This window comes from Mesitornis unicolor, unplaced genomic scaffold (assembly GCF_000695765.1).
Source record: "Mesitornis unicolor isolate BGI_N332 unplaced genomic scaffold, ASM69576v1 scaffold19048, whole genome shotgun sequence".
Lineage (NCBI taxonomy): Eukaryota > Metazoa > Chordata > Aves > Mesitornithiformes > Mesitornithidae > Mesitornis > Mesitornis unicolor.
This window is the reverse complement of record NW_010201375.1, coordinates 3,969-29,894: the sequence shown is the minus strand read 5'-3', so window position 1 is coordinate 29,894 and position 25,926 is coordinate 3,969. Positions and strand designations below refer to the sequence as shown.

The 25,926-nt window shown below is 39.3% G+C and overlaps 1 protein-coding gene across 1 annotated transcript; it reads left to right on the top strand.

Annotated features, from left to right (window-relative positions):
- Positions 1-505: 505 nt before the first annotated feature.
- On the top strand, positions 506-23,456 carry LOC104545031 (poly(ADP-ribose) glycohydrolase-like; the record flags this gene model as incomplete). Its single annotated transcript, XM_010190059.1, has 9 exons — positions 506-585; positions 3,009-3,069; positions 3,754-3,829; positions 5,486-5,633; positions 11,148-11,226; positions 12,132-12,240; positions 16,579-16,684; positions 22,061-22,189; positions 23,089-23,456. Coding segments are annotated over 9 exons (952 nt in total), but the record flags the coding sequence as incomplete, so codon positions are not given.
- Between the last annotated feature and the right edge of the window lie 2,470 nt (positions 23,457-25,926).

Below are 25,926 nucleotides of genomic sequence, written 5' to 3'. Positions count from 1 at the left end.
GATGAAGCAGTTTCTGTTGGGGTAGGTTCCTTTCTTTAGAAACGCTGCTGGTGCAGTGCAACTCCTGAGAGCAGTGTGGTTGCATTAATTCTCTGCAGCTCACTGCACTGGAAATATGGTAAGACATGTGAGTCTTGGAGTACTCAGCATGGATGTTTTCACCCCTCAATCACTTGTTTTAATCCAAGCTAGTCTGTTGCAAATAGAACTAGTACCTTTCGTGGATGTTCACGTTGAAATTATATTTTTTGATATTACAAAATCAGTATAAGCAGCATCCTCATCAGAAACTAAGCAAGTGAATGAACTTGCTACTTCTAAAGCCCTGTGTTATAGAGGGGCTGTCTGGAGAGCTCTTTCCACATTAGCATATTTAAGTGCAACACTAATCAAAATATATGCATAATAGTTAAAAAAAATCAAATCACAATTAGTAAGTAGCCTAATTACTGTGCACTCTATCCCTGAAATCTAATTAATTGCTTTTTTTTTTCTTGTTTTTCAGGTTGTTCGAAGGACGATCACCAAGGAAACCTGAGAAACTTAAGACCCTTTTCTGCTATTTTAGGAGAGTCACAGAAAAAAGTACATCCTTTACTCCTTTTTTTCCTTTTTTTAATAAAGCTACAAAGCAGATACGTGAAAAATTGAATTCCCACTAAATTTAGAAATGGCCATGCAGCGTTATGATGGAAGCGTGTAACAAAAGCCAGCTTGTGAAGTACACTGGTATTCGTGTTGCTGTCACTTCTTCTCATATAGGTGATGCATGCAATTAAACTTTTTGCACAGAGCTTATTCTGTTTTCTTTTTCCCAAGATCTATATGTGAGAGGATGTGTTAAATGTATATAGAGATAGTTCCGCCCCATTTTATATATATACATATGCACATATGTATATGCCACACCGTATCAAGGTGAGAATGCAGAGGGAATTTATAGCACCATATGGTAGTCATGAAAATCACAGGCCTAAAGATTCCGAATCAAGCTTCAGATTTCCTGCAGTGTGCACGTTTAGTCCTTTGACTAGAGCATTAGTTCTGAGGGATTTTTCCCCTACTTGCATTGATATTTCAGGTTTTTTCATTCTATTCTCCCAAAGCAAAGCTATTTGTCCAGTCAAATAAAAGAAGATGATAGGAAGACATGAGAGATCCCCAACTCTTTCAGAAGTTAGTGCACTATTTTTATTAGTGTGCATTGTCAGATCTTCTGTTGTTACCATGAATTTGAACATTTACATAAGCTTTCAAAAATAGATTCGTTTTTGTAAGAACTGTAAAGGAACTTATATATTGTATTTTGGGGCAGAAAGAGATTTTACTGCAGTAGAATACATCACATCAGCAGTAATATTCTTATTACAGTATTTTTAAAAGAACTTTTTCTTTACATGTTCGTATTTCACTCTTAGCTTCATATTCTCTCAGAGGGGTTTGTCTTAAAAGACAGCTTTGAGCTATTAAATATTAAAGTCTCTTTACTTGGTTCAGTCCATCTTCAGTTCATCATTTTAATTTACCACAAATTAAATGCAGCTACAACCTGCTTCAGCTATTAAACTTTCAGCAATGTCAATAGAAGTAAGGAGGTTTTTTTACTGAGGTAAAAGTAAATTGTGATCGATGTGTGGGATGCAGAAGAGATCCAGTGTGATAGCTTTTTTCTTTATACTTGAGTAATAATGTTTTCGTGCAAACCAATTCCTGTAGTTACGCAGCTGTCCCTGATCCCCTCTGCCTACGAAATCTGTTTGGACTGTGCTTTATCAAACTACTGTATTAGATTTCTTAACATTATAACTTTAAATAATATTTAATGAGATTCTTGAGTTCTCTTCTGAATTAAAAATTCCTGTTGTACCTTTTAAAAACCCCATTTCTTCTTCCTCCTTTTGTCCAAGGAATGAGTAATACTGACGTAACTGAGCTCTATAAATTACTATCGTAATTTTGCAACTTTTTTATTGTAATTGGTAATTGAATTCCTTGTAAAAGAACCCGGTGGACACTATATCAGCTGAAGACTGTGCTCAAAAGGTGAATGCTTAATTTGTAAGATATCGCCACTGATGCCAGAGTTCCCTGGTGGAAGAGCATTTGATTACTGAAAGCTGTGCACTTTTGGTTTTTTTAAGAGCAAACAACCCTTTTTTTTCCCCTAAACCCTTATAATTTTGAAGAAAAGCGTAGGATTATTTAAGGCTTTTGGAAGGCTGTGTTTGTGCTTTACGTACTGTTTTGAATGTTTTTCACAAGTCAGTGCAGCAGGCTTACTAGAGCAAACAAATGTCTCAACTGAAGCTTTTACTAGAATGATACTACCTAATAAAAGTTTGATATTTTCTGTCTCTTGCAACACTGAACTTTCTTGAGAGGATAATAATGTACCCTTCCTGCAATGAGTAATGGCTCCTCTGTTTCTCTTGAAGGCAGCAGCCTTTTTTCAGTTGAAATCCAGTGAATTTCACTAGCATCCTGGCAGGGCTGAATATGGCTTGATTTGGAGTCCCACTAACACTGCATCTTTATTGACATAGTAGGACTTCCTTGGAAATGCAGGCTGCTGCTTCACCCATCCATAGATTGAGAGCTCTGTGCGTTGTCTGTTGACACTGAGCAGCAGTCACCTCTAAAGGTTCACAGTTTCTTTTTTTCTAAATGGCAGCACATTGTACTTTAACTATTGAGTCTTTCTATTGATGTTTACAGTTTAAGTGAAAATCACTTAATAAATAAGGTTTTTTCGTGATCTGGAAAAAGAAAAATACCCAAACTCCAAAGGGAGAAGTGAAGTGAATATTTTGGTCTTCATCTTACTTGCTTTCAGTTTGAGCATGGGCTGTCAGGGGAAGATTCAGAGCTGCTCTTGAGGAAAGTTAAGCTCTTGTGTTTCTGCCAAGAATTATGTTTGTTGTAATTTTAAAAGCTTACCACTTAAAATAATCTAAGGACTGAAGCTCCAGCAGCTAATAAATTTTCCTCTGGGGTTGGTTTGCCTGTAGAGCCTACAGGATTGGTGACTTTTACAAGACAGTGTCTCCAGGAGTTTCCAGACTGGGAAAGGTAAGCCAGACACCAAATGTACAACTCAAAAGTCGAATGTAAGAAATTTCTGAAATCAATGATAACTGAATCTCATTCATGTGGATTTGATTGAGGTCTGGAAGTACTACAGAAAACAATGTTTGGTATGGATTGTTATGGAGAGAAGCACAGAGGGAAGTGGATGAACTGCTACAAGTAGTTTGGGTGCCCAGAGTTTTCCAGTGTGTTTGTTTGCCTGTGAAGCCAACAAGTCTTAAGTGAATTTTTAAAACAGTAGCGCATCTTCAGTGCTATTGCTTGAGTGGTGGGGGAAAAAGAGAGAGCTGACTTCATTTCAGAAATTAAAAGAAATATAATGAAGTATAGGTGATAACCAGCATGAAAACACAGGTGTTGCAGGTTTTTTGATAGTTAGCAAGTTAATGTGGAAGAAACTCGTGTGAAAAATGTGGAACTTCAGTTTCCAGTTTGGGGGTTTGCAGTGACAGAAGGAGAAACTGAATAATTGACTATGTTAAATGTTTACAAATTGATTCTGAATAGCAGATGCATTTTCTTTAATCCATTGGGAGTTCTTTTAAACCACTTTATGTTAAGGTGTGCAAGAAGTTTGGGTTTGGATGGGTTTTCTTTTAAAATGGATGTCTTTGTGTGGAGATTCTGTACTCATCTTTTCTGTGCAATATTTTTCCTCAATGACAGATCGCAGAAAAAACTGTCTAGATTGCATGTCACCTATGAAGGCACAATTGAAAGCAATGGACAAGGTATGCTACAGGTAAGCACATAAAACAGTAAATGTGGCTTTATGTCATGTTTTTGTCATACTTGTAGGGTCTGCCAGCTTAACAAAGTTATTTGTTTATCCTCAATTCACTTAAATGACAAGATATTATGCAGTGTAAAAGAAACGTCAAAATTAATTCCATGGACAGTCTTGGTACTGTCAGAATTCCCCAGCTCGTCTAGGTTTGCACATGTACCTGGTACAAAAAGAGCTGACAGACAGTCACAGGCCCTGGACAGCTTCAGGTCTTGGTTCAAGCCAGGATCAAAGATTGACAAGATAAGTTTCAGGCTGTGATCTTGATGAGTTGTCAAGGGTTTCAGTTTATTTTTTAAAATATTATTATTGTGCCCCAGACAGTGACCAGGTCAGTGGTTCAGGAGACTTTCTTGCTGCTGACAGCACCACTGTTTCAGTCTGGGAGCCAGTCAGCAAAATAAATTCATAAGGAGGATGTCCTGTCCATATCTATAGCAAGGAACATATTTGAGTTTTCAAATTAGTTGTTTGGGTTTTGTTTTTTAAAAAGTCTGCCTTCTAGAGTTCGTTTACCAAAAAGAATTACAAGTTATTTAGCCAGGAACAAGTGCTGCAAAGGAAGAGAAGGAGGCAGAATAGGAGGACTTTTTCCTGTGGGTTTGTTTTGTGTTTTTTTTTTCTCAAAGTTTAAATTATCTCATGACTTTATGAAGCTTGAACACTCAAATGTGTATTGAAATCATTAATAACTCTGCAACTGCTCAATAATAACCATTTTTCTGGTGCCTCTCTGTTCAACTATTGTATAAACTCAAGAGATGAGAGAAGGTTGAATTACGCCTCTTTGCGTACTGCTCATGTTGCACTCTGTAAAACTGAGTATCGCCTAGGATGTGATACTTTTCCTCCTGGCTATTTCAAGTCTCATCAAACAAAATACCTCTGTTCAGATGAAGAGGACTCACTTCAGGAGGGAGCAGGATGGCCAAGCCAGTGCAGGAGTCCATGGTGACCCCACCCTCAGCGGGCACAGCCGCTGGCTGGGACGAGCAGAGCAGGGATGGTGATGATAACGGTTTCTACTGACAGGCTGGTGCTCATCAGACGAAGGCAAGGTGATGAGTCATGTCACTCAAAAAAGAGACCAGAGCTTCTCTGTTTCAACCAGAAACCTTAGTGATCAACATTACTTTCCCTGTGCGAGTGCATTTCAAGGAGAATTAACGTACAGAACAACTGGTCGACAGGGGCAATACTAATCCAAAAACGCTCAATGTGGACAGCTGAGGCAGAATGCTTATTAAAGGACAACTTAATAATTCCTCAATGTCCATAAAGTGCAGAAGGAATACTGTAATTTGCTGGTTTAATCTTTCACATTTGCCAAAATGTGTTTTATTCTGAAATGTGTGCTCTTCAAAGAAAACCTCAGAGTATTTGAGATGCAAAACTTTATTTTGCTGTGTAATGTCTTGTAAGTTTTCTGAAAAATAGGAAAAGAAAGAGAGAATGGCATGCTGTTTATCCTCCAGCTTGTATTCTTAAGTGATAGCAGCAGATTTCAACAGAATTATTAAAACTTGTACGGGACTTTATTCACCTTGGTAAATGGAAGGATTTTATGCTGTTTTGCTTATCTCATAATCCCTCTGAATATATTTTTGTTAGGTTGATTTTGCAAACCGTTTTGTTGGAGGTGGCGTGACTGGGGCGGGACTGGTGCAAGAAGAGATTCGTTTTTTAATCAACCCAGAACTGATTGTGTCGAGGCTCATCACTGAAGTCTTGGATCACAACGAATGTCTTATCATCACAGGTTAGTCTTTGCAGAAAATGTTTCACATCATATTCTGGTTTTATGTATAGGAAGTGTACTTCAAGTTAGTTTAGTGTGTTTAAATGCTGTAGGCATTAAAAAAAAGTAGTAAGTCAATATTCATTTGACAGAGAGCTTCTGTCTTCACCCCGCAGTTAAAGACCACAGGGTGCTGTTCCAACAGATGTTTAGTGGAGGAAAAGAAAGTGACAGCAAGCAGACAGGACTTTTTTCTATCCTGTGTAAGTGTTTAAGGGCTCAGTGTCTTTAAGCCTAGCTAAAGAATACTGTTGGGCTATAGAGGTAAAAGCTACAATCACCAGCTATTAGCAGGTAATGCTTTCGTTTTGTTAAAGCAGGGGTGGTTTTTGTTTGTCTGGGATTTATCACATTTGATGTGATCAGAGGGATTGAAAACTCTGAGAAGAGAAACTGCCCTCTGGTCACCAAAAAGACAAGGAAGGTGGACGAGGACAAAATCAGCATCTCTTTAAATAGGATAGGAAGTCAGGAAATGTCTTGAACACATGTTTGTGTTACTTAGTTTGGCATGAGTTCATAATTACAGCATCAAAACCTAAATGCTTCTCCAGTTGTTGAGGGGCTGTGTATGGAGATGTGCTGCCTGTCCAGTGCTTTGCTGAAAGCATTTTTAGTTTTGTTTCCACCGCTGTCGTAGAACTTGGAATGTTTTATTATCCACCGGATTAAAACAGCATCAAACCACCAAATGTCACTGTTAAGAACCAGAGAGGCCCGGGTCATGCTGTATGAGTCTTAGTTCTGTACACAAGAACACAGTAAGCCATTTTCATGACTGAAAAATAAAATGATGCTATAATATTTTTTATTTACTCTAAAGAAAAAATATTTGATTGGATTTCCTGTGGGGAAAATACTGTAGTGTGTTATGTATATTTTATATTTTTCAGTCTGCTATAGTAAAAATGTTGGTTTTAGTTACCTGAGCTGCCTCAACAGTTAGGAGTTTGTACAGGTATTAGAACACATTTCTTGGAAAAGTCCTAAAGCATCTTCCTCACATGCACAGTAGAAATTTGAGCTTAGATCTTGCAAATCCTACTCTGTCTGGAGGTTCTGATTGCACTGGGCACAGTATCTTTTGTTAGCAGTTTTGCACTCAGTAATCTCTTTGACAGTGTTTGTTTTGCTTTTCCACCCTGCCAAAAATAACACCTTTTCTGTGAAAACTTTTTGATAGATCAGCTTTTGTGATCACCTTTTCAAAAAAATGAGTCAGAAAACGTTTGGCCATTGTGGATCTCTGTCGTGTATTTTCAATACGATACTGTAGCAAGATTAACATACCAGAGTATTGTCCTTTGGGTCAGGCTCTCCTGGGGAGGGTAAAAACAGAGCGCAGCTATCTGTGTAATACCTGATTGAGGGAAAGCACTAAATGAATGTTTTGAAAGACCTTTTTCCATTCCCCTGCGAAAAACAGTGATTTGGCATGAGCAAATAAAGGTGAGGATGTTTTTTCACTGCGGCAATGTTCTTTTAGTTTTCTTGAGTACTTTATAGTGTTTTGCAATTAGTATTTGTGATGTGGTGTTCTTCTCTAATGGAAATGGCCATTCCATCATTTTAATTTCATCCATGGAGCTCTTCCACCTCGATTCTTAGCCAAGTCTCCCCTGGATGTCACAATCCTCTTGATAAATTACATTCTTTGTGATGCATCTTGACTCAGCGGCCTAATGGGCATAACTGTGTAGCTTAAATTTGCAGAAGAGTCTGAGAAATTAGAGTTAAATTAAATTTGTTGTGATTGCACAGTATCTGGTTAAGATCACTGCTGTAATGAATATGGAACTGGTCATGCAAACAGTCAAGTTCTTCAGTGGAGACATTCACCTCCAGAAATGTCAGTAGCATTGCCAAAGATTCCCACAGTTGTGTTTCTGGTAGAGCTATGAATAAGTGTCAGTGGTTTTCATTCAGGCCTTTTTTCTTTTCTTCTTTTTCCCCCCCTCTTTGAGTCCACATGTACTTGTGCAGCATTAAGAGCAGATGAAGCTGTGTTCTGTGCTTGCTGTAAACCTACAGATTGAACAATGACTGCATCTTCAGAGACTGTTAAGCACATTGCCCGTGCAGTCAATGCAGTCAGATGATTGGTTCAGCTGAAAATTTACTCAGAGGGGAAAATTGTTTTTCAGCTGGATTTAGCAGGCTGATCTGCGTCACTGTGTGGAGAACCAGGAGTCTAACGGTGACAAGGATCACCTAACGGTGTCAAGGTGACAAGACAAGGATCAGAAGAAAACTGAAAGGGAGACAAAGACCTTCTCCTCACTTATGGCAGTAAATGTACATTTATGTTGGTGGCTACAAAACTGTACACTTACACTTTTCCCATGCACACCTTTTTATTCAGTGCTAGTGGTGCTAACCCTTCAGAGGTATCATTTCTAACTCGTAAGAAATACCACAGGGATCGTGTGGTGGGGTTTTTCCCAATCCCTGCACTCTTTATAGTGCCATATGGATCATATGCAAATGAAAATCTAGGCTGTGGAGTCTTGGGTATATTTATTTTTAGTAATAATTATAACTCCTAGATGGAGGAGGCCCCATAAGCACCAACAGCTGGCGATTTCACGTTTGTTTGACGCTGGAACTCTTACAAAGAATATGTACTACAGTCACAAAATGTCTTTTTGAATCATACTTGTATGTTCTTTCTTTTGAGTTTAGGTAGGCTTTCTTAGTCTTTGTAGTGTATTTTAAAACGTCTGATGGAGCTGTGCTATTTTGCTGTATTTGTGGCTTGGCTTTTTTTACCCCTTTATTTTTTTTTGGTGGGAAGAAAAAAGATTCATCAGAAACATTAGCATGTCCAGATTATCCTGTGCTGCTTCTGTTCTCCAGCAACAGCAGTTTGTGTCCCAGCAGCTCACTGTCAAAAGTGCTGCCAGTTGAGTAACAGTTATTGTCTGTCATATTCCCAGAGCTTCACTTACAAAAACCCATTGATTTTCATTACCTTTGGGTTTCTGGGCCATGAGTTTAGGGTTCTTGTGTTTTCTTTCAGTTTCTCTGTTACTGATTTATTTATATATTTGTGTATGTGCTTGTCTGTTCGTTTCCTGGTGCTTTTGTCATCGGACTTCCATAAAATGTAATGAAAACAATGAATCTTGAAAAATTCATCTTAATACTTTGACTGCCATTTAATCAATCCTGTTACAATATCTTGATAAGCAAGTCTTTTCTTTCCACGTGCTGCATGCCAAAGGAAATGCTTTCTTTTCAAAGTCAGAAGTTTTGCTAGGTGGTCCCCTAAAAAGAGCTCTCATAAAAGTCACATACTTCCCTTGTCTGTCTTTTACTGTTTACTCAGACACTCTTTGGAAGTATATCAATAAAACTGAATTTTACCTATGTCAGGAAAAGTCTTAATGAAGGTTGACAGCCTACAATTCCACTGGAAAGCTGACTTCTGAATATCGAAGCTGCTCACAGTTGTCCTTTGTACGAGGGCATGGATGTGTGTGAAGATACAGGCATATTCTGCTATTGCAATTTTGGGGATTTGAGTTTTGTAACAGGAAGCGAGTTCTTGCTGAGGAATCTTACCATCCCGTTTGTTTTGCATAGCGACTTTTCAAAATAGCCTTGAGTGGAATTTGTGTGCCCTCAGGAAAGTTAATAATCCAGACAAATCTGAATAGATAATGAGTGGATAATAGGGCAGGTGAGTTAGAAGCACTGATAAGTCTTTGCAGTTAAAATGAGTTTGGGTAAACGAGGGGAATGTCTTAAAATGTAATGCGTCATTTTAAATGGTTCTTCACAGCTTCTGTTTCCTATACTTGAGAATACTGAAAGCAAGCATTCAGATTCCTGTGTCAGATGAGGCTAAAGGTGAATAGTTTTGTTTCTGCTTGTTTAGCTTTTATTTCTATTTAGAGGTTGAAAAACTTTGAGATGAAACTTAAACATTTGTATTCTTGACTATCACCGATCTGTGCAATCGTTGGGTGTTGCTCTTGTCTTAGTAATCAGATGTGCTGTCGGCTCACGTGTCTTTCTACAACCGATGTTTCTGTTGTATTTATAGCCATAGCTGGTGTCACTGTTTGTAATTAAGGGGTTGCTTAACAGTTCTCTTCTTACTCTTATTGTTTATAACTTGTGCCAAACTGTACCTGGACAAGCTGAAATTTTCCACACATAATATTCTTTTCGGTTTTCTACTCGTGAAATTCAGCTGTTGCGAGCTCAAAACAGGGAGAAAAGTTGTGATTTTGCTCTGGTATTACTTTAGGACTATTTCTTTGAAGCATTTGTGCCTCACTAGGTTTAGAAGCAAGGTGCTGACGTCTGGCAAAATGAGGTGAAAGGCAGCCTTTTAGAAAGGTGATAGTCCTTACTGTCAGTTAAAATGCTCTCCTCCTTGGTATTGGGATAAACCTTTGAAAAGGAGCTGGCATAACAGAGCATAATAGCTGAAACTACTGGAGGTCTTAATGAGCTACTTTCTTACAACCCTTAATGCTTGCCAAGATACCCGGCTGGACCTTTCACAGTGCAGCCAAGTATGATCCAGACCATGGTTTTGTGAGTCCTCGACCATTTGCAGAAGTAGCTTCTTGGTACTGACCACTGCAGCTGAGAGCAGCGAGTGGCCTTTTGGTCAATTCAGTGCCCTTAATGCTGTGATACCTGAGAACTCAAGTCAGGAAGTGCAGGAATCATGCTGAACGAATGCAAACCAGAACTGTAATAAAGAGGTGACTTATTGGGCAATGAGACTAGGAAGCTTAACAAACCTACCTATCCTCATATAAGGTTGCCCTTGAGAGTCTGTGGGACAACAAACTGGTTAACACTGGTGTGTTGGAAATCTGCTTGGTTTCTGACCATCGGGGTTTTCTTTGCCTTTATGGATTTTAATTTTGTTAGAGAAATAAAACTCGCTAGAGAAACAAAATGTATAAACACATAGCTCGCCACATATGCTTTTGAGTCTCTTTATATTTTTCTTATGGTTTCTAAACTGTCAGCCCAGATGTTTGCTAAATGGTGATGAAGTAGGGTTGCCAAGTATTACATCGTGGAGACTATTTTATCATTGTGATTACAAGTAGTAGCCCCAGAAAAGACAAAAGAAAAGCAAAATACTGGTGGTGTAAAGGCTCACGGTCTTTGTTAACCAGATATTAGCCAGTAAACCTTTAAAGATGACAGGCAGTTTATTGAGAAGCTATTGAACTTGAGTGGCAAAGTGGAAATCTTGTTATATACTGGACAGGATACATAGATCTGCACTTGGAATGTTCTGTGGTGGGTGCTACACAAAATCTGTGGGTTAGAAGCTTCTGGTTAAAAGATCTTGTATTGAAGTGCGGATATGAATCTCTTATTTTCCATTGCTTCCAAGAGCTGCGTGTTCATTCAGGGAAGCAGTGATTCCTGTGGAAGATTTGCCAAGTGAAAAAAATATGTTCATATTTTGTATGTAATATGGAAAATAATTTCTTTCAGGTACTGAGCAGTACAGTGAATATACAGGCTATGCAGAAACCTACCGGTGGGCGAGAAGCCACGAAGATAAGACCCCAAGGTAAGGTTCCATATAAGTATTTCAAGTGAAGGAATAAATAAATGTTATAAATTTGAAAACTTGATGCTTTAAGTATTTCCTAGTATTTGCCTTAATAGAGTATTCGATCCTGCTCTGTTCAGTAGAGCCAACAAGCTAGGAAAGATATTAATGTGATATTAATGTTAATGAACGGTACCTCCCAATGTGTCAGTTCTTAAACCAACTTCTTTTACAATTATATGTATTTAACCCAAATTTGTGTTAAGATCCTGACTGAACTGTGGATTGCAATGTCACAAGAAGTTTGACAGTTGCAACCTCATCTGGGTGTTCCTGCTCCGGCAGGGGGATTGGACTGGATGAGCTTTTGAGGTCCCTTCCTATCCCTAACGTTCTGGGATTCTGTGATTCTGTGTGACAGTGATAGTTCAGGTGCCACAGTGCAGCTGATGTATGGTAAAAAAAGAGATTTAATACAATGAATCCGAGTAGAAAGCTCTGAGGTCTTGAATCTATTTCTCCAACAGTGTTATCATAGTGTATATAGAAACTTATTCCATTGGTATAGAAACATACACAGTGTACTCTAAGTGTTTGAGGAAGACAGAGCCAAAGTGCTTGTCTTTGACTTTGTGATGTTCTTATGTACTTAATGTAATTACACAGCACTATTTATTTGTTTCACATTTAAGCCCAAAGTCTAGCCTGTGCATTTCTAAATTTATAGGGAGACCTGTCTCATTTCTGATGCTGCTTTCATTCCTGACCCACAAAAGAAAGTGCTCCACTGTCTGTTATGAGCTCACCTTTCTAGCTGCTTCTGATGGAGAAGCTCTGCAGGGAATTGCTCATTTTGGATCGTGTTTGGTGTTGGCCATATAATCAACTAACATCATCTACTTTTCTTCTCCCTCCAATTCTAGGGATGAGTGGCAGCGACGCTACACTGAAATTGTTGCTATAGATGCATTTCACTTCAGACGTTTCCTCGATCAGTTTGGCCCAGAGAAAATTAGAAGAGAGCTCAACAAGGCCAGTAACTTCTTACAGCGACCTGCAGTCTAAGGCTGTTCCATTAATGTTTATAATACCTTTTCAAATATTTTTTTATATTAGCGGCAGCAGCTAAGGAAGCTCTTAAGTTTAGCTGTGTCTCTTACAAAAGGTGTACTTTAGGGTTTTGCTGTCTAATGATAAAGCAGAAGCTTGTCAAATAGAATGCCTCTTAATCCTTTGATAAGCTCTTCAGAGGTGTATTTTATTTAACGTTCAAAAATATAAATGAAATTTGGCCATACATTTCGTTAACTCTGCCCTGTGCTGCTTCTAAATTAAGATTTTAAGTTCTCTTCCCACGACTGGCTCTGCTGAATCCTACTCAGCTCTCCGGTCCAGGTGGATAAGGGAGTGCCTCATGTTTTAACATGAGGTACCACTTGCTTTTTTTTCCACCTTTCTTGTTTGCTCTTGGGGTATTGCCATACTCGCTGGGAGTTTCTTTTTCATATATTGATGTCTTCTTGAGATCAGTTCATAACTCTCGTGCCTTTATTTGCACAATAGCTGTAAGGGCTGTTTTAACCAGGTATGTGTGTATACGCATCAGTTAGAGCACACAGTGATGGGGCGTTCAGAAGACTGATAAATCAGGCCAGTTTTAATCCTTTAATCAAAACTCTTAGACTGACATTCAGAAACAGAGCTGACAAGGGAAGCTGGAACAGCAGTGGACATCTTTATTATTTTTTTTTCTTCCCTTGCCTTCCCTAATTTCTTGTCCTTACATAAGATAATTGAGTTTCTAGGTAGTCTCCAGCCCTTGGTCTCTGCCCTGGATTACGTGCTGCATAATGTTTGGGAACATGGGGTTACTTTCCCAAGCCGTGGCAGGTGCTTTATCACATTACATGGCTGGATTTTCATGCTATTTGTTTTTCTTCTTGCGTCGTCGTTGCCGCTGCTTTTCTTGAAGCTGAAGCAGTTTTTTCCTGTCTCTTGAAGTTGTGCTTTTTCAATGACCAGTAATTGCCATCACTGAGCTTTTTATCATTCTGAGGCCTTAGCTTTCAACCTGTGCCAGTGTTTTCAAGGCCTTTGCTGTTATCCCATGCATAAATTTTACCTCCTAACAAGACAGCCTTGGTATCAATCTCCAGTTCATATAACAAAGTCACAGACGTTAATAAGACTGATGGGCCAAAATGAGGGCCTTGCTTGGTTAGGATAAGGCATAGGAAGTGAAAGGTCTGTGGCCTGTTAGAGCAATGGCAATGCTATTTTTACTGGGCAGTTGAGTACAAGAATGCTTATGCAGTTATACTGTATTAGTGTGCTTGTATTTGGGTTCAAAACATGCTACCAATAAAGCCTGTTAGTGTTTATAGATGCAGCAGGCCTCTGCTTTAGGTAGGGTGTTAAATATAAGCACACAATACTACTGTTGTTAAAGTATCCTGCTTTTTGTAGTCTGGGAGGATATAGAATAATACAGGGTGCATTTAAAATAAATTCAAACAGAGCAGTGTGTTTCTGATTCTCAGCTGGAAAGGGAATAGAGCTGAAAGCTCATCTCTGCCCTCCCCTGCCCACCTCCCCACTCGCTCCCCTAGAATGATGTACAGTGCTGAAGGACTAATTTAATTTAGTCATAAAACCTAAGCATCTTGGCTAAAGTAACATTCATCAGCTTGTTTCTTCATGGTTGGCAATGAAATTAGCCCTGAAAAAGACAGTAAATAAATTTTGTAAACTTCAGTGATACCCAAGTACAAAATTCAAATTACCTACTCTGGTGAATTTATGATCTGCCTACAGTTTTCAATATTATTGATCTGGTTTGGATTTTTAAAGTAAATTATGGTAGATCCATGCATTTTTTATACAGTGTGTTGGTTTGGCTGATGTTGTTTGATGAGGATTGATGGTATTTAAAGACAATTTTAAGCCTGAGTTAATTCTCTGTTTAGCACAGTAAACATTTCATTAAGTTTATTGGAGGTTCTATAATATTTTAACAAATTGCATGTTTTTGAATGTACTCTGGGTTTTTAAAGTTTGATTTAAAATTAATACTAACTTTAAGGTTTTCCTGTGGGTGAACACAAATGATGGAATAAGCTTCAACTCTTGCTATTATGATCTCATAAATACGGACTCAGTAAGCACAGTATTTGCACACAGGCTTTGCAGTGAGAGTGATTACGTATTAGACGACACGTCTCAGGTGTCCAGGATCCAGCAGTTCTTTTCTTTGTTATTTTGTTAGACGCTAGGAAATTACTGAAATAACTTAGTGATTCTTCTTCTTTCTTTTAGAAAACTATATGATTTCTCCTTTGTAAGATCCATTTGTCTTGAAGAACCAGATGCTCTTTCTCAGTTTTCTCAAGAGGTCTGAGGCCAACCCTTGTTTCTCAATACCAATAACAATAATTTTCCCAGTTCCAAGTTCCACTTTCCAAATCCTAAGGAACAACTGACTTATTTGGCTTGCAATCCCACTCATAAATGTCATTAAGCCTATTTTGATAATCACCGATTAAAGAATGCTACAGCTTCATATGTGGCTTCCTGAAGAATTATGGTATGCAACCATAGGATGTTGAGATTCTGGAGCGTGTTCAGAGAAGAGCCACAAGGATGGTGAGGGCTCTGGAGAACAAGCCTGATGAGGAGCGGCTGAGGGAACTGGGCTTGTTTAGCCTGGAGAAGAGAAGGCTGAGGGGAGACCTCATCACCACCTACAACTGCCTCAAGGGAGGTTGTGGAGAGGTGGGTGCTGGTCTCTTCTCCCAGGTGATGGGGGATAGAACAAGGGGAAACGGCACCAAGCTGTGCCAAGGGAGGTTCAGGTTAGAGATAAGGAGGAAGTTCTTTCCTGAGAGGGTCGTCAGAAGCTGGAACAGGCTGCCCAGGGAGGTGGTGGAGTCACCATCCCTGGATGTGTTTAAAGAGCGGGTAGACGAGGTACTTAAGGATATGGTTTAGGGGGTAGACAGGAACGGTTGGACGTGATGATCTCAGAGGGCTTTTCCAACCGAGCGATTCTGTGATTCTGCAACACAGTTAAGTTTCAAACCGTGTTAACTGTGAGAACCGTATATAACAGTTCTATATGGAAACAAAACAACTGCAAACATCACACAACTTGAAAATAATATAAGATACCATATATTTGAGTTTATGTACAACTTAAAACTATATGTAGTTCAAAAGGAACAGCTCTTCTGCTTCCCATGTGGAAGCAACTGCTTTAAAACCGCAGAAAGCTTTCATATTCCTGTATTCCTAGGTGAAAACTACTTAAAACATTGGTGCATTGTATCTTTTTTAAGAAAGTTATTAGTTTTATCTTTATCCTCTATTTGCTATGAAAAATCATAGAGGAGCACTTAGATACTTTTCTTCGTTGCTGCTGAAGGCCCTCCAAGTGTTTGCTGAATTTCTTATTGTGTCTGACGAGACGGTTTTTGTTCTCCATGTCCTGGCGAGTTGGCAAACACGTGCCCATTAAGTAGAAGCTGAAAAGATGATGGCATCCTGTTGCAACACCAATCCATTCTCCTCGCTGGGCAGACAGCATGTGAAGAACTATTGTCAGCACAGCCAGAGTGCTACATTGCTTGGCCAACTGGTTCTGTACAAACGTGCTTTGGGTGTTTGGTGCGCTGATAGTTCTGACTTGAGAAAGCTCAAGAATCAGCATGGACCTGATGGTGTGTAAGTGCAAACTCTGAATCATGGTACCCTGCTAAATTACAACAGAAGCCTGAATTTGCAGCTTAGATCAGATTGGAGTGAAACCTTGTACCAATTCAATACATTCTTGTGCTGTTGAAAATCTTCCCAAAGAGATTTTTTTTTTTCTCTGCATGGAAGCACCTGCTTTTATTCAAGATTTCTTAATGAATATCACACTTTTTTCTCCTACCCTCATTTATTGCATTAGACCTGTATTCTAAGATGCCTTTTTTGTATTTTATCTGTGATTTTGAGAAATTTCAGTAGTACCAGACACAGCAGTTCAGATGTCATGTATGCTAAATGGGCCAAAAAGCAACAGATGCGATACAGTCTGCTGTTAAAGCTCTTCTCTGCATTGGCTATCCTTAAAAGTTTCCTATAGCTGTGATGAAATCCCTAGGAGTCAGTGGCTGTATCTAATTTTGAACTTGGATCCAAATAAGGCAAAATTCTTCTTGCCTAAAATTCTTCAGTGATTCACCTTAAATTGAGATTAATGGTGCACTGAAGTAATTTGACTTTGGTATTGCTAGGAGACAATACTGATTGTTGTTACCATCTTATTGATTGAAAATACCGTGCTACATTGCCCGTCGACTTGATCCTGTGACTCTTGTGTGCCTGCAGGCCTACTGCGGCTTCTCTCGACCCAATGTTCCACCTCAGCATCTCTCTGCAATAGCCACAGGAAACTGGGGATGTGGTGCCTTTGGAGGGGACTCCAGATTAAAAGGTAAATGGTAGCAATTCGTTAATGTCCAAATTAATCCAATCACTTAGATTTTATATCTTGTCCTTTTTTGTTGTTGTTGTTGTTAAAGTACGCTTTTTGGTTTTGTCAGCATTAATACACTTCAGCCAATTGGCTAATACGTTGGAATAATCGTTAAATAACTGCACAGAACTGGTTTATTAGCTTTGATCTGCAGGCCTTGAGTGATGTAGCCTTGAACAATAAAAATGCACACTGCTTTTATATGCAACTTTCAGTTTAAATTTTGAGGTAAGTATGTGATGGTGAAATGCTGCGTTTGCAAGGACCTGTGGCACCGAAACCTTCAAAAGCACAAACACGCGGTGTTAGTTCATGAAAGACCATGCTCATTGCAGTTTTCAGTCGTATAAATCAGTTGACCTTTCTGGAGCAGTCTTTTTTAGGTTATGCCTAAAATTTGTATCTCTGCCGAGATGTTCAAAGTACCTGGTAATTTGCAGGCTTCACAAACCTGCTGGCAATGCTTCGTGTTTAGTTTTGCTCCTTAATATATTGTTGTGTGCCAGAGAGGATTCCAGTCACTCAGGCATGCTGCTTGCTTTCTTGACTTACCTGTTACATTACTCATTTTCTCATGTTCTTTTATTTTAATTAGAGTATTTATAATGCAGCAGGTATTCATTATATTCATTTAAGAGTTTTTCCTGTCAAGTCAAGAACTGATGGATCCTGACATTTAAGTTGGTGCCCTGATTCATACAGTTTGAAGTAGAAATTCACACTTTTGTTGTTTTCAAACATTTGGAGAGTATTTAAAATTTGCTTCTCTGAACAGCTTTAGGTGGTTACACTGAGCCGAACAGTCATCAGGCTACCAGCTTCATTAGTTTTCTTTCTTAATGCGTTTTATTCATTGATCATCTTTAATTTTCCTCAGTGCTCATTGATTTCCTGACAGGTGAGGTTTGACTTCCATTAGATAAAATGAGCTGCCAAGTGCAGATCATCAATATCAGAAATTGTGTTTACAGCAGGATTTGATCGTACTTGATTATGATTATGTTAGGAAGGTAAAATAAATGCTTTGATTTGTATAAGGCCTCCTCTTGGATCTTAACTGTAATATCCCATTTATATTTTTTTAGCGTATGGATTTCTGATAGAAATGTGGTTCATCTGATCTAAGCCATTATTTGTTCAACACTGGATGTGGCTTTTAGAATAGGGCTTGCTCACTGCAATGCTTTATTTCCTATCCCCATTGGTCAGAGCTCATACTGAAGCATACTGACAAAGACCACCAGGGCTGAGCTCATTTGGCGAGGCAGCCCATGAGAAAAGTCTTTGATGTGGACAAAGAAATGAGCCATGAAACGTGATGCTTCATAACGTGGATATGAACTCCAGGCAGAACAAGAGCATGTAAAGACTTGAACACGCTCCCGGTTTTATTTTGACGTAATATTTTAGTTTGAGCTTTCATTATTGTAACTCTTCCTCTGCTTTTGGATCAACCTTATTTTTGTTCCAAAGTCTGCAAAATTAACACTTAACTGCAAGTTACAGCGCTGCCGCTGTTTCTGAAAAACTCATCTAAATCTGTGTGTGCTCTCCAGTCTTTTCCTGTTCGTTTGGCAGACCTTACAAAGACAGACATTGGTTTTACTTGCTTTTAAGTTACTCTTTTTGTAAACTCAGCTTAATTTCTTAGTTGACTCTGAAAAATCAGTACTTCATGAAGAGAACTAAATGGCAGTGCTGTGCTATGGGATATGGAGCTGGTCGCTTGCTGTGTGACATTGTCCTCTGGGCTGATGCTAACTAGAAACAAGATGGCTTCATTCTTTCTTTATATATAAACTATGAGCTACAAAAAGAGTACAGTAGTTTGTCATGTGTATTTTTGTCAGAATAGAGTTGCATTTGATGCGTGATAACCAAACAAAGTCTTTTCTAGTTCATAGATACTCCTTGTGCCGTCACAAGTGCCAAAGGTGTTTCTCCCTTTTGTTCTCTAATGCTGTGTAGGGCTATCCTGAACTGTGAATTCTCTCAATGGTTTCACTTCTTTACAAGTAAATTTCTTACACTGGAGAATAATCTTTTACACTTCACAGAGAGTCATAAATTCTTCATTTTGGAATATGTTTTAGAAAACTCTGAGGTTATCAGTATCACGGTTTCACTGAACCCAAATAAACAGCTGTCTTGCCTACACAGGCTTGGCAGTGTATTGCAATAACAAAGTAGTTTTCATAGTTTAAAATCTTGCTTTTTCATTTAACATTCTTAAATATACACCCGTGTCCTTTCAGAAGTAGTATCTGGATCTGTAACAGAGACTTCAGAAGTACCAAAGTATTTAATGTAATTGGATATAACTGGATAAGTGCCATAATGCATTATGATATTTTGTCATGAGGGTTTTTTTAGTCATGAGTTAAAGGAACATGGCTGAGTATAAAGCATGGTTTCACTCAAGGTCACAGGTGATGTGGAAACTGAAGTCATCTTAAGGGAGGAAAAAAAAAAAAAGTCTGGCTTCATAAATTAAAGACCTGGTTGGTAAACAAGACATTCCAGCGATGTTTGGGATACTTCCACAAAACCTTAGTATGAGCTTGAGACTTTCAATACTGAAAAAAGTATGTTTGTGTAATCGGGGCAAGTTGAAAGATCTTGTCTTGCTTTTCAGACCAGAGGATAACTTAACAATTACTGGCTGCAGAGGCTCTGTGCAGCTGTCTAAAGATTGGAAAAGTGTTGTTTTATTGAAAATGCAAAGGAGATGATATGATGAGGCATCTCATAATAACATAAATTTAACTTCTAATGATTGTAAGAAAGTACTCTTTAGCTGAATTGGGGTTCTTATTTATCTGGGAAAATACAGTTCAATAGGAAGACTGCCATCAGCTTTAAAAAGACCCGTGTGGGACTGATGGAAGGAGAGAAGAGCATGAGTCTTGCCTTATGTGAATGCATGCGATGTTGAGGTGCTACCATGACAGTACTGCAGTTCTGAACCTACACAATAAGCAATGACACGAGGAGTACTGGGTGTCTAACCCAGCACAGCATTGCTGCCCCTGCTGTAGTGGAGCTCCCCTCTGCCCTGCCCCTGCTGGTCTGGAGCCGCTTTCCTCGCACCAGTCTCTGGCTGCAACAGAACCGTGGTAAGGGAGTCCCCAGTGATAACATCCTGTCCTTTGGATAAAAGAGACTGAGGAAGTCGGGCCTGTGAGGACAGTTAATTCCAGAGTGATCTGTACTGCACTTTTACTGCCATTGCTGGGTGTACATGGAAGGTACATCAGCACAGCCGTTCCTTCAGGTGAGAGTCCAGAAGAGTTAAATGGAGTCACATCAGCTGGGTGCAAGGGGCAAGAGAGCCCAAATCCCTCCAGTCCCTTCTGCTGCAGGCTCTATTGCTCTTCCTCTGATGCTCCTTTCTTTATCAGCAGTGTGGAAATTTCACATGGTATCGTATATCGTTAATGCCCAGAAGATTGCGAAGCCTGATTCTTGACAGAAATTTTGACCCTTGTTTCATAAGATTTATAGCACTTTGAAATGAACAGTAGGATATTTTTAATATAGTCTGTAAAGTGAAACTGCATTGTTTGTTTGGAATGAGTAAAAAGATTCATTAGGCTCTGTTCCCCTGTGCAAGTTAGTTAATTAGACCCCTTAAAAGCTTAACTACTGAAGCTTTACCAAATCTACAGCTGGTTCAGTAGTTTAATTAAAATATCATTCCCAGATTGAGATTAATTTCACATATGAAGCATGTAATTTATAACTTTAGCTATGGGTTTACGAGAGGGTTTTTGATTAAAGAATGCAGTATTTTATTAGGGTTTTTTTTAATGTGAAAGATTCTTGAGCTATGAACAGCTTTCTATTTAGTTTCCACTAGCAGGTGGTGATGCAGTATGTATGCTATTTTATTTATAATTAATCTTTACAAAGACAATATTAATCACATTTTAATTAACTCTACTTACTGGGTAGAAAAGGAAAGAATTAATATCAGAATTGTACCCCTAGGCTCTGAAATGAGACAAGCTGCAATAGATTAAGTAGGTGCTGGGGTTCATTATTTGGACTGTTGTAGCATTACCTGAAATGAACGTGTGATCGATTGCTTGTGTCGGTGACACTCCAGCCTGACAGTGCTGCTTGGTGGAGAAGCTGTGCTCTTGTAATAGGATTGGTGCTACCTAAGAGGGTCCTGGTTTTAATTCTCCTCTCCCATGTTCTTGATTGTACGGTCTGGTGCCCTCCCTTGCACCCGTGCACCAGCTTTGGCACTTGGCAAACCCTTCACTCAGCCAATTCAACTGCTAATCTAGCAGAAAACAATTAGCTTTTCTTCTCTTGTCATGTAACTTTTCTGCCAGGTTGGTGAATGGAATTGGCTCAGTGAAATGTTTGATGAGCACCTGAGAGCTGCAGAAAAGTCTGGAGGTGGGCGAGAGGGGAGAAAATGTAGCTGGACCAGAGCCACTTTCTCCAGTTGCGGTGGATCATTAGCTTGGCTCAGCTGGACCATTCATCAGTACCCTAGATAATGTCTCAAGACGAATCCTCAAAAATCTGTTTCCAAGATAGGAAGCGCTCTTCTTCCTTTTCCATATCGAAAAGCAGTGTCTGTCTATTTTGTAATGTTAGCCATTGAGTGAACTTGGGGTGCAGCTTGGTCCAGCAGGTTTGACATAAAGCTGGAAGTTGGATAACCTGAATTGCATTCCTGCCATCGCCACTCACTTTTCGTAGGTCAGAATGAGCCACTGTATCCCATGCTGTGTGCTTCTGTTATAGGTAAGATGGACAGCTTAAATTGCACACTAAAAGGCTGCAGAATCATAGACGTCCTCTTGGGAGCGAATACTTGGGTCAGCTCCTGCTTTGTGTAGCTTACCTAGTGAAAGGACTGGCTCCATTCCTTTGGAGGGGTGGCAGAGAATGGAAATGGTGATGTGCTAACGGATTCTTTTTACTCTACTGTCTGTGACTTGATACAAGCAGCTTAAACCAGGATGTGAGATGGTGTTCTGTCGTCTTACGCTGTTGCGCCTGTCTGTTGGTTGCGTGCTGCTTGGGGGTGGACACAGACCAAAAAAACCCTTTGATTTTTGAGCACTTTATCTGGAAAGTAAGAGTGGTTGTCGCTAGTGACTACAGCAGAATGCTTCAACGCTCTGAGCTGCAGCGCCCACTATTTTACTTTGTTTTAAAAGTGGAAGTAATACCTGCCTACCCATTGCTCACATTGCTCTGTAGTGTTCACCTGGAGATGGGCGATTATTTGCTGTAAACTTACTCTGTTCTTTCCCTTCAGCAAATTATTTTATCCTGTATTCACATGTGTAATCTTCATTGTTGTTTCAGCCTTAATACAGATACTGGCAGCTGCTGAGGCTGGACGTGATGTTGTTTATTTTACCTTTGGAGACGTGGAGCTGATGCGGGATATTTACAGCATGCACACTTTTCTCTGTGAGAAGGGTCAAACTATTGGTGAGCATAAAGAAATACTGCATACAGCAAAGAGACTTAACTGTCTCTATAAGTATGGGAGTTGTCCAGCAAGAATTATTGTCATGCCCCCTCCCTGGAAGCGTTCAAGACCAGGTTTGATGAAGCTGTGAGCAACCTGGTCTAGCGGGAGGTGTCCCTGCCCATAGCAGGGGGGTTGCACTGGATGATCTTTAATGTCCCTTCCAACTCAAACCATTCTGTGACTCTTAAGTCCTGAACACAAACAAATGGGTCTGGGTTTATTTTCATTGGTTTCCAAAGCGGGGAACTCTTCTGATTCAGGGTCAACTGCACAGTGTTAACCTGTTAGTATCCTCTTTTAATTCACTTGGGAGTTACGCTCCAGAATTTGGCAATTACAGATACACGTGGGAGAGGGAAGGTTTGCAAAAGTTTTAAAAATAACTTAAAATGCTTTAAAAAGGTAAAATGTGCTTACACGTTCTTGATACAGATTTGTCTGCTAGTGGTTCTGGCTTGATCCTGCAAGATGTGGTCAGATGTGTTGATACACAATACAAGAAAAGCAGTGTATCCGTTGCCCCATTGTTAAATGTCTTTAATTTCTGGGCCAGAAGCTCAAAGCTGGGTGATTTTCAATACGTTTGTAAACAATACGTGCGCAAGCCTAACATTGGTATAACTTGTGCAGAAAGCTCAGCAGAAAGCCGAGGGAGCCCACCCTATGTTCTGAACAACCGTGGAAACAGTGACATTTCCTTTATGCAACTGCCTGCCTCCTCTTTCACTGCTCATTTAAAGAGATGTTCCTAGGCACTATCTCCATCTGAGTCTGCATTTCTAGTCTTCATTTGCAACTGTACGTTCTTCAGATGGCATGATCTTACACTTTTTAATTATTTTGTTTTATTTTTAAGGGGACATTTATAGGCTGTTACTGAAATATTACAATGAAGAGTGCAGAAGCTGTTCTACTTCAGGACCAGATGTCAAGCTGTACTCTTTCATATACAACACCGTTGAGTCCTATACAGATTCTACTGATGATAATGAAGAAAAAGGGTTGTGCTCTGAGGATTAAATTAAAGTTTGATCAGAATTATTGTTCGTCTCCTCCCACTGGTATATTGTGTGAATTGCTGGTTATAATGTATGAATTGGCTTAACTTAATATAGACTGCATTTGTGGTTATGTATAACACCCGAACAACAAAAAACCCCTTTGAGAGACAAGATTTTTTTTGGTTTCATACAGGAAACCTTGTTCATGTGTGTACAGAAAGGATTTCTTTGGTAAATCTGGTTTGCATTATACCTTGTTAAGCAGGATATTTTGGTACACATTTGTATTTCAGTCAAGGGATTGCTGAAATACTTCAGAAGATTTCTCTGTACTCCTTTGCCTTTATTTTTCAGAGATCTTACACAGATATCTCATGTCAGCTTAGTGCACCCACGTGACTCTTGGGATGAGGAGTCAATAGAGAGAAGCATTGTAATGGTCATTATTACTGGAATTTGTTATAATATGATTATCTCCTTAAGACTGCCACAGTATCTTCATTGTTCTTACCAACTTTTTCATTCATTTAACTTAAAATGTCCTTAAAATGTCTTTTTTTATTTTTTCCTTTTAAATAAATGGTTAAAGATTGAAAGATTCTGGAGGAGCTATAATGCATTTCACAACTGCAGTGTCGTTATCAAATCAGACATAAAAGTTAGCATGAAGTAGTAGAGGAAAAGAAGTATGGGAAGGTGGGAAAATGAGAAATGTGACCAAAGTTAGAAGCAGAGGGAAACATTTTCACATGAAACTCTTCAATACCATTTTGTTGGTGCTATCTGTTACAACATTGAACAAGGTCTTGGACATGTTTGTATATGTGAAGTTTCTCAAGGCTCCCTGTTGTTGGTGATACCACTTGAATTAAGGTCTGCTCGTTGTGTTTATATTGGCTCTTTATCACAATGTGCGTGTGTGTGCGCATAAGATCCCCATGGGATAACGTGAGTGAGGAGATGGACATCACATATCAGTGGGAGGGAAGTCTGCAGACTATGGATAAGAACATGAGGTCTTGTTAGCAGGTGGTGCCTATGTCTTTTTAGGCATGAGATTGATAACAATGAAGAGAGGGCAGAAGGTGTGTAAAAACTGTGCTGTTACTGTCTCTGTGAATACCAGCTTAGTGTTGCTGTAGTACATTCATAGTTTACACAAAACCGCAGATACATCTGCGATAAAACTTTTCCAGGTCTACATACAGGGCCCAGCCAATGAAACATTTGTCTGTTAGTAGTTTAAACCCCGTTCAAGTTTAAGCCCAAGCTGCTAAGTTAAGCCTCTTCTGTGTTAGAGTTTCTGGTCTGTCGTGGTTGCTATTACCAGTTTAGCAATACAAGTAAAAACCGCAGCAGGAAATGTAGTGAGCTAAGGCTCTAATATCAACAAATCCTTTCAGCTGATGTCAGATAAAACCTCTCTAAGCCTGAAACACAACGTGGTAATTAAATGCTGGAAGCTGTTGGCAGTCTGGCTCACAATAAAGCACTCCTTGCTTGAGCTGCTCTGGTGGAAGCCGTAGCAAGGAGTTTGGGTCATTCACAAACACCTTCAGAGTGCTGCACCTCTGCATTAACGCTGCAGCAGGCAGCGTGGAAGTGTTGCTTGGAAGCTGACAGACACAGCAGCCTAAGGGTTTCCTCCTGTTCTTCCCACAGCTGTAGTTTTCTCCACCCCCATCCGTTATAAGGAAAAGGTTTGCGACTTGTGTCTTCAGAGTTAGTGGAAGTCATTTCTCCTGCTCCTGGTGTTGCAGTTTTGGTTCAGATTCTGGCAATAAGAATAACGGTGTTCTAAAATAAGCTTTTATTTGGGCATTTAGGTTCACCTCTGATAGTGCTTCTAGACGCAGTGCTGATGATAAACGTACCCTGTTAATGAAGACAAGTGATGGAAAATTGGTGCTATCTGCCAAACCTTTTTCATCTTACTACTCAGGATTTCCTATAGAAAAGGTGAACGGAATTTGTTCCTAAAAAAACTGGAAGAAAATATAACAAAGAGCTTTATGTGGCTAGATATGACCTCCCCTTTGTAATTTAATACATCTTTATTAGTGCAATATTCATTTTCATTTTGAGGGGAAGTGATTAGTCAGGTATGAAAAATGTACCAAATTAAGATGGCATAAAAATCTACTTCAACTCTAGAAACAGAAAAATATATTTAACTTTGGGAAGATTCTCTGAAGGTCGTATTTTAAGGTATTGGGTTAAGAGAATTTTTGCACTATCAAGTGTTTCCAGGATAAGCTTAGTAATTTTATATAGTCTGTATTTTCACTGAGACCAAGAACTTTCTAATATGGGGAAGAACACCTTTTATTTGAGAGTTTTTTAGGCTATGTTTACCACACTTCACACCCGCCCCCCCCAGTGAAATACGGTTGTATGGACAGGAGAAAAAGAAAGTAACTCCTTTTCTGTTCAGTGTGTCATATCCTGCATTCTGCTCTGTGTCTCTGATCTCATAAAGGACAATGTTGTAAGGACACTTGGAATACGACTTGGATCACAGACAGGCTGAGGGTTATATTTTTCTTGGCTGCATGGATTTTACTTTTTAAGCAAAATAGCCCGAATTATCAGCAGTGTTACATTCCCATTACTTTCTAATTTAATAAAGAGCTAAACTGCCCAGAATGCTGCATGTGGAAGCAGGAACTTTGCATCTTTCTTTTTCCCTCCAC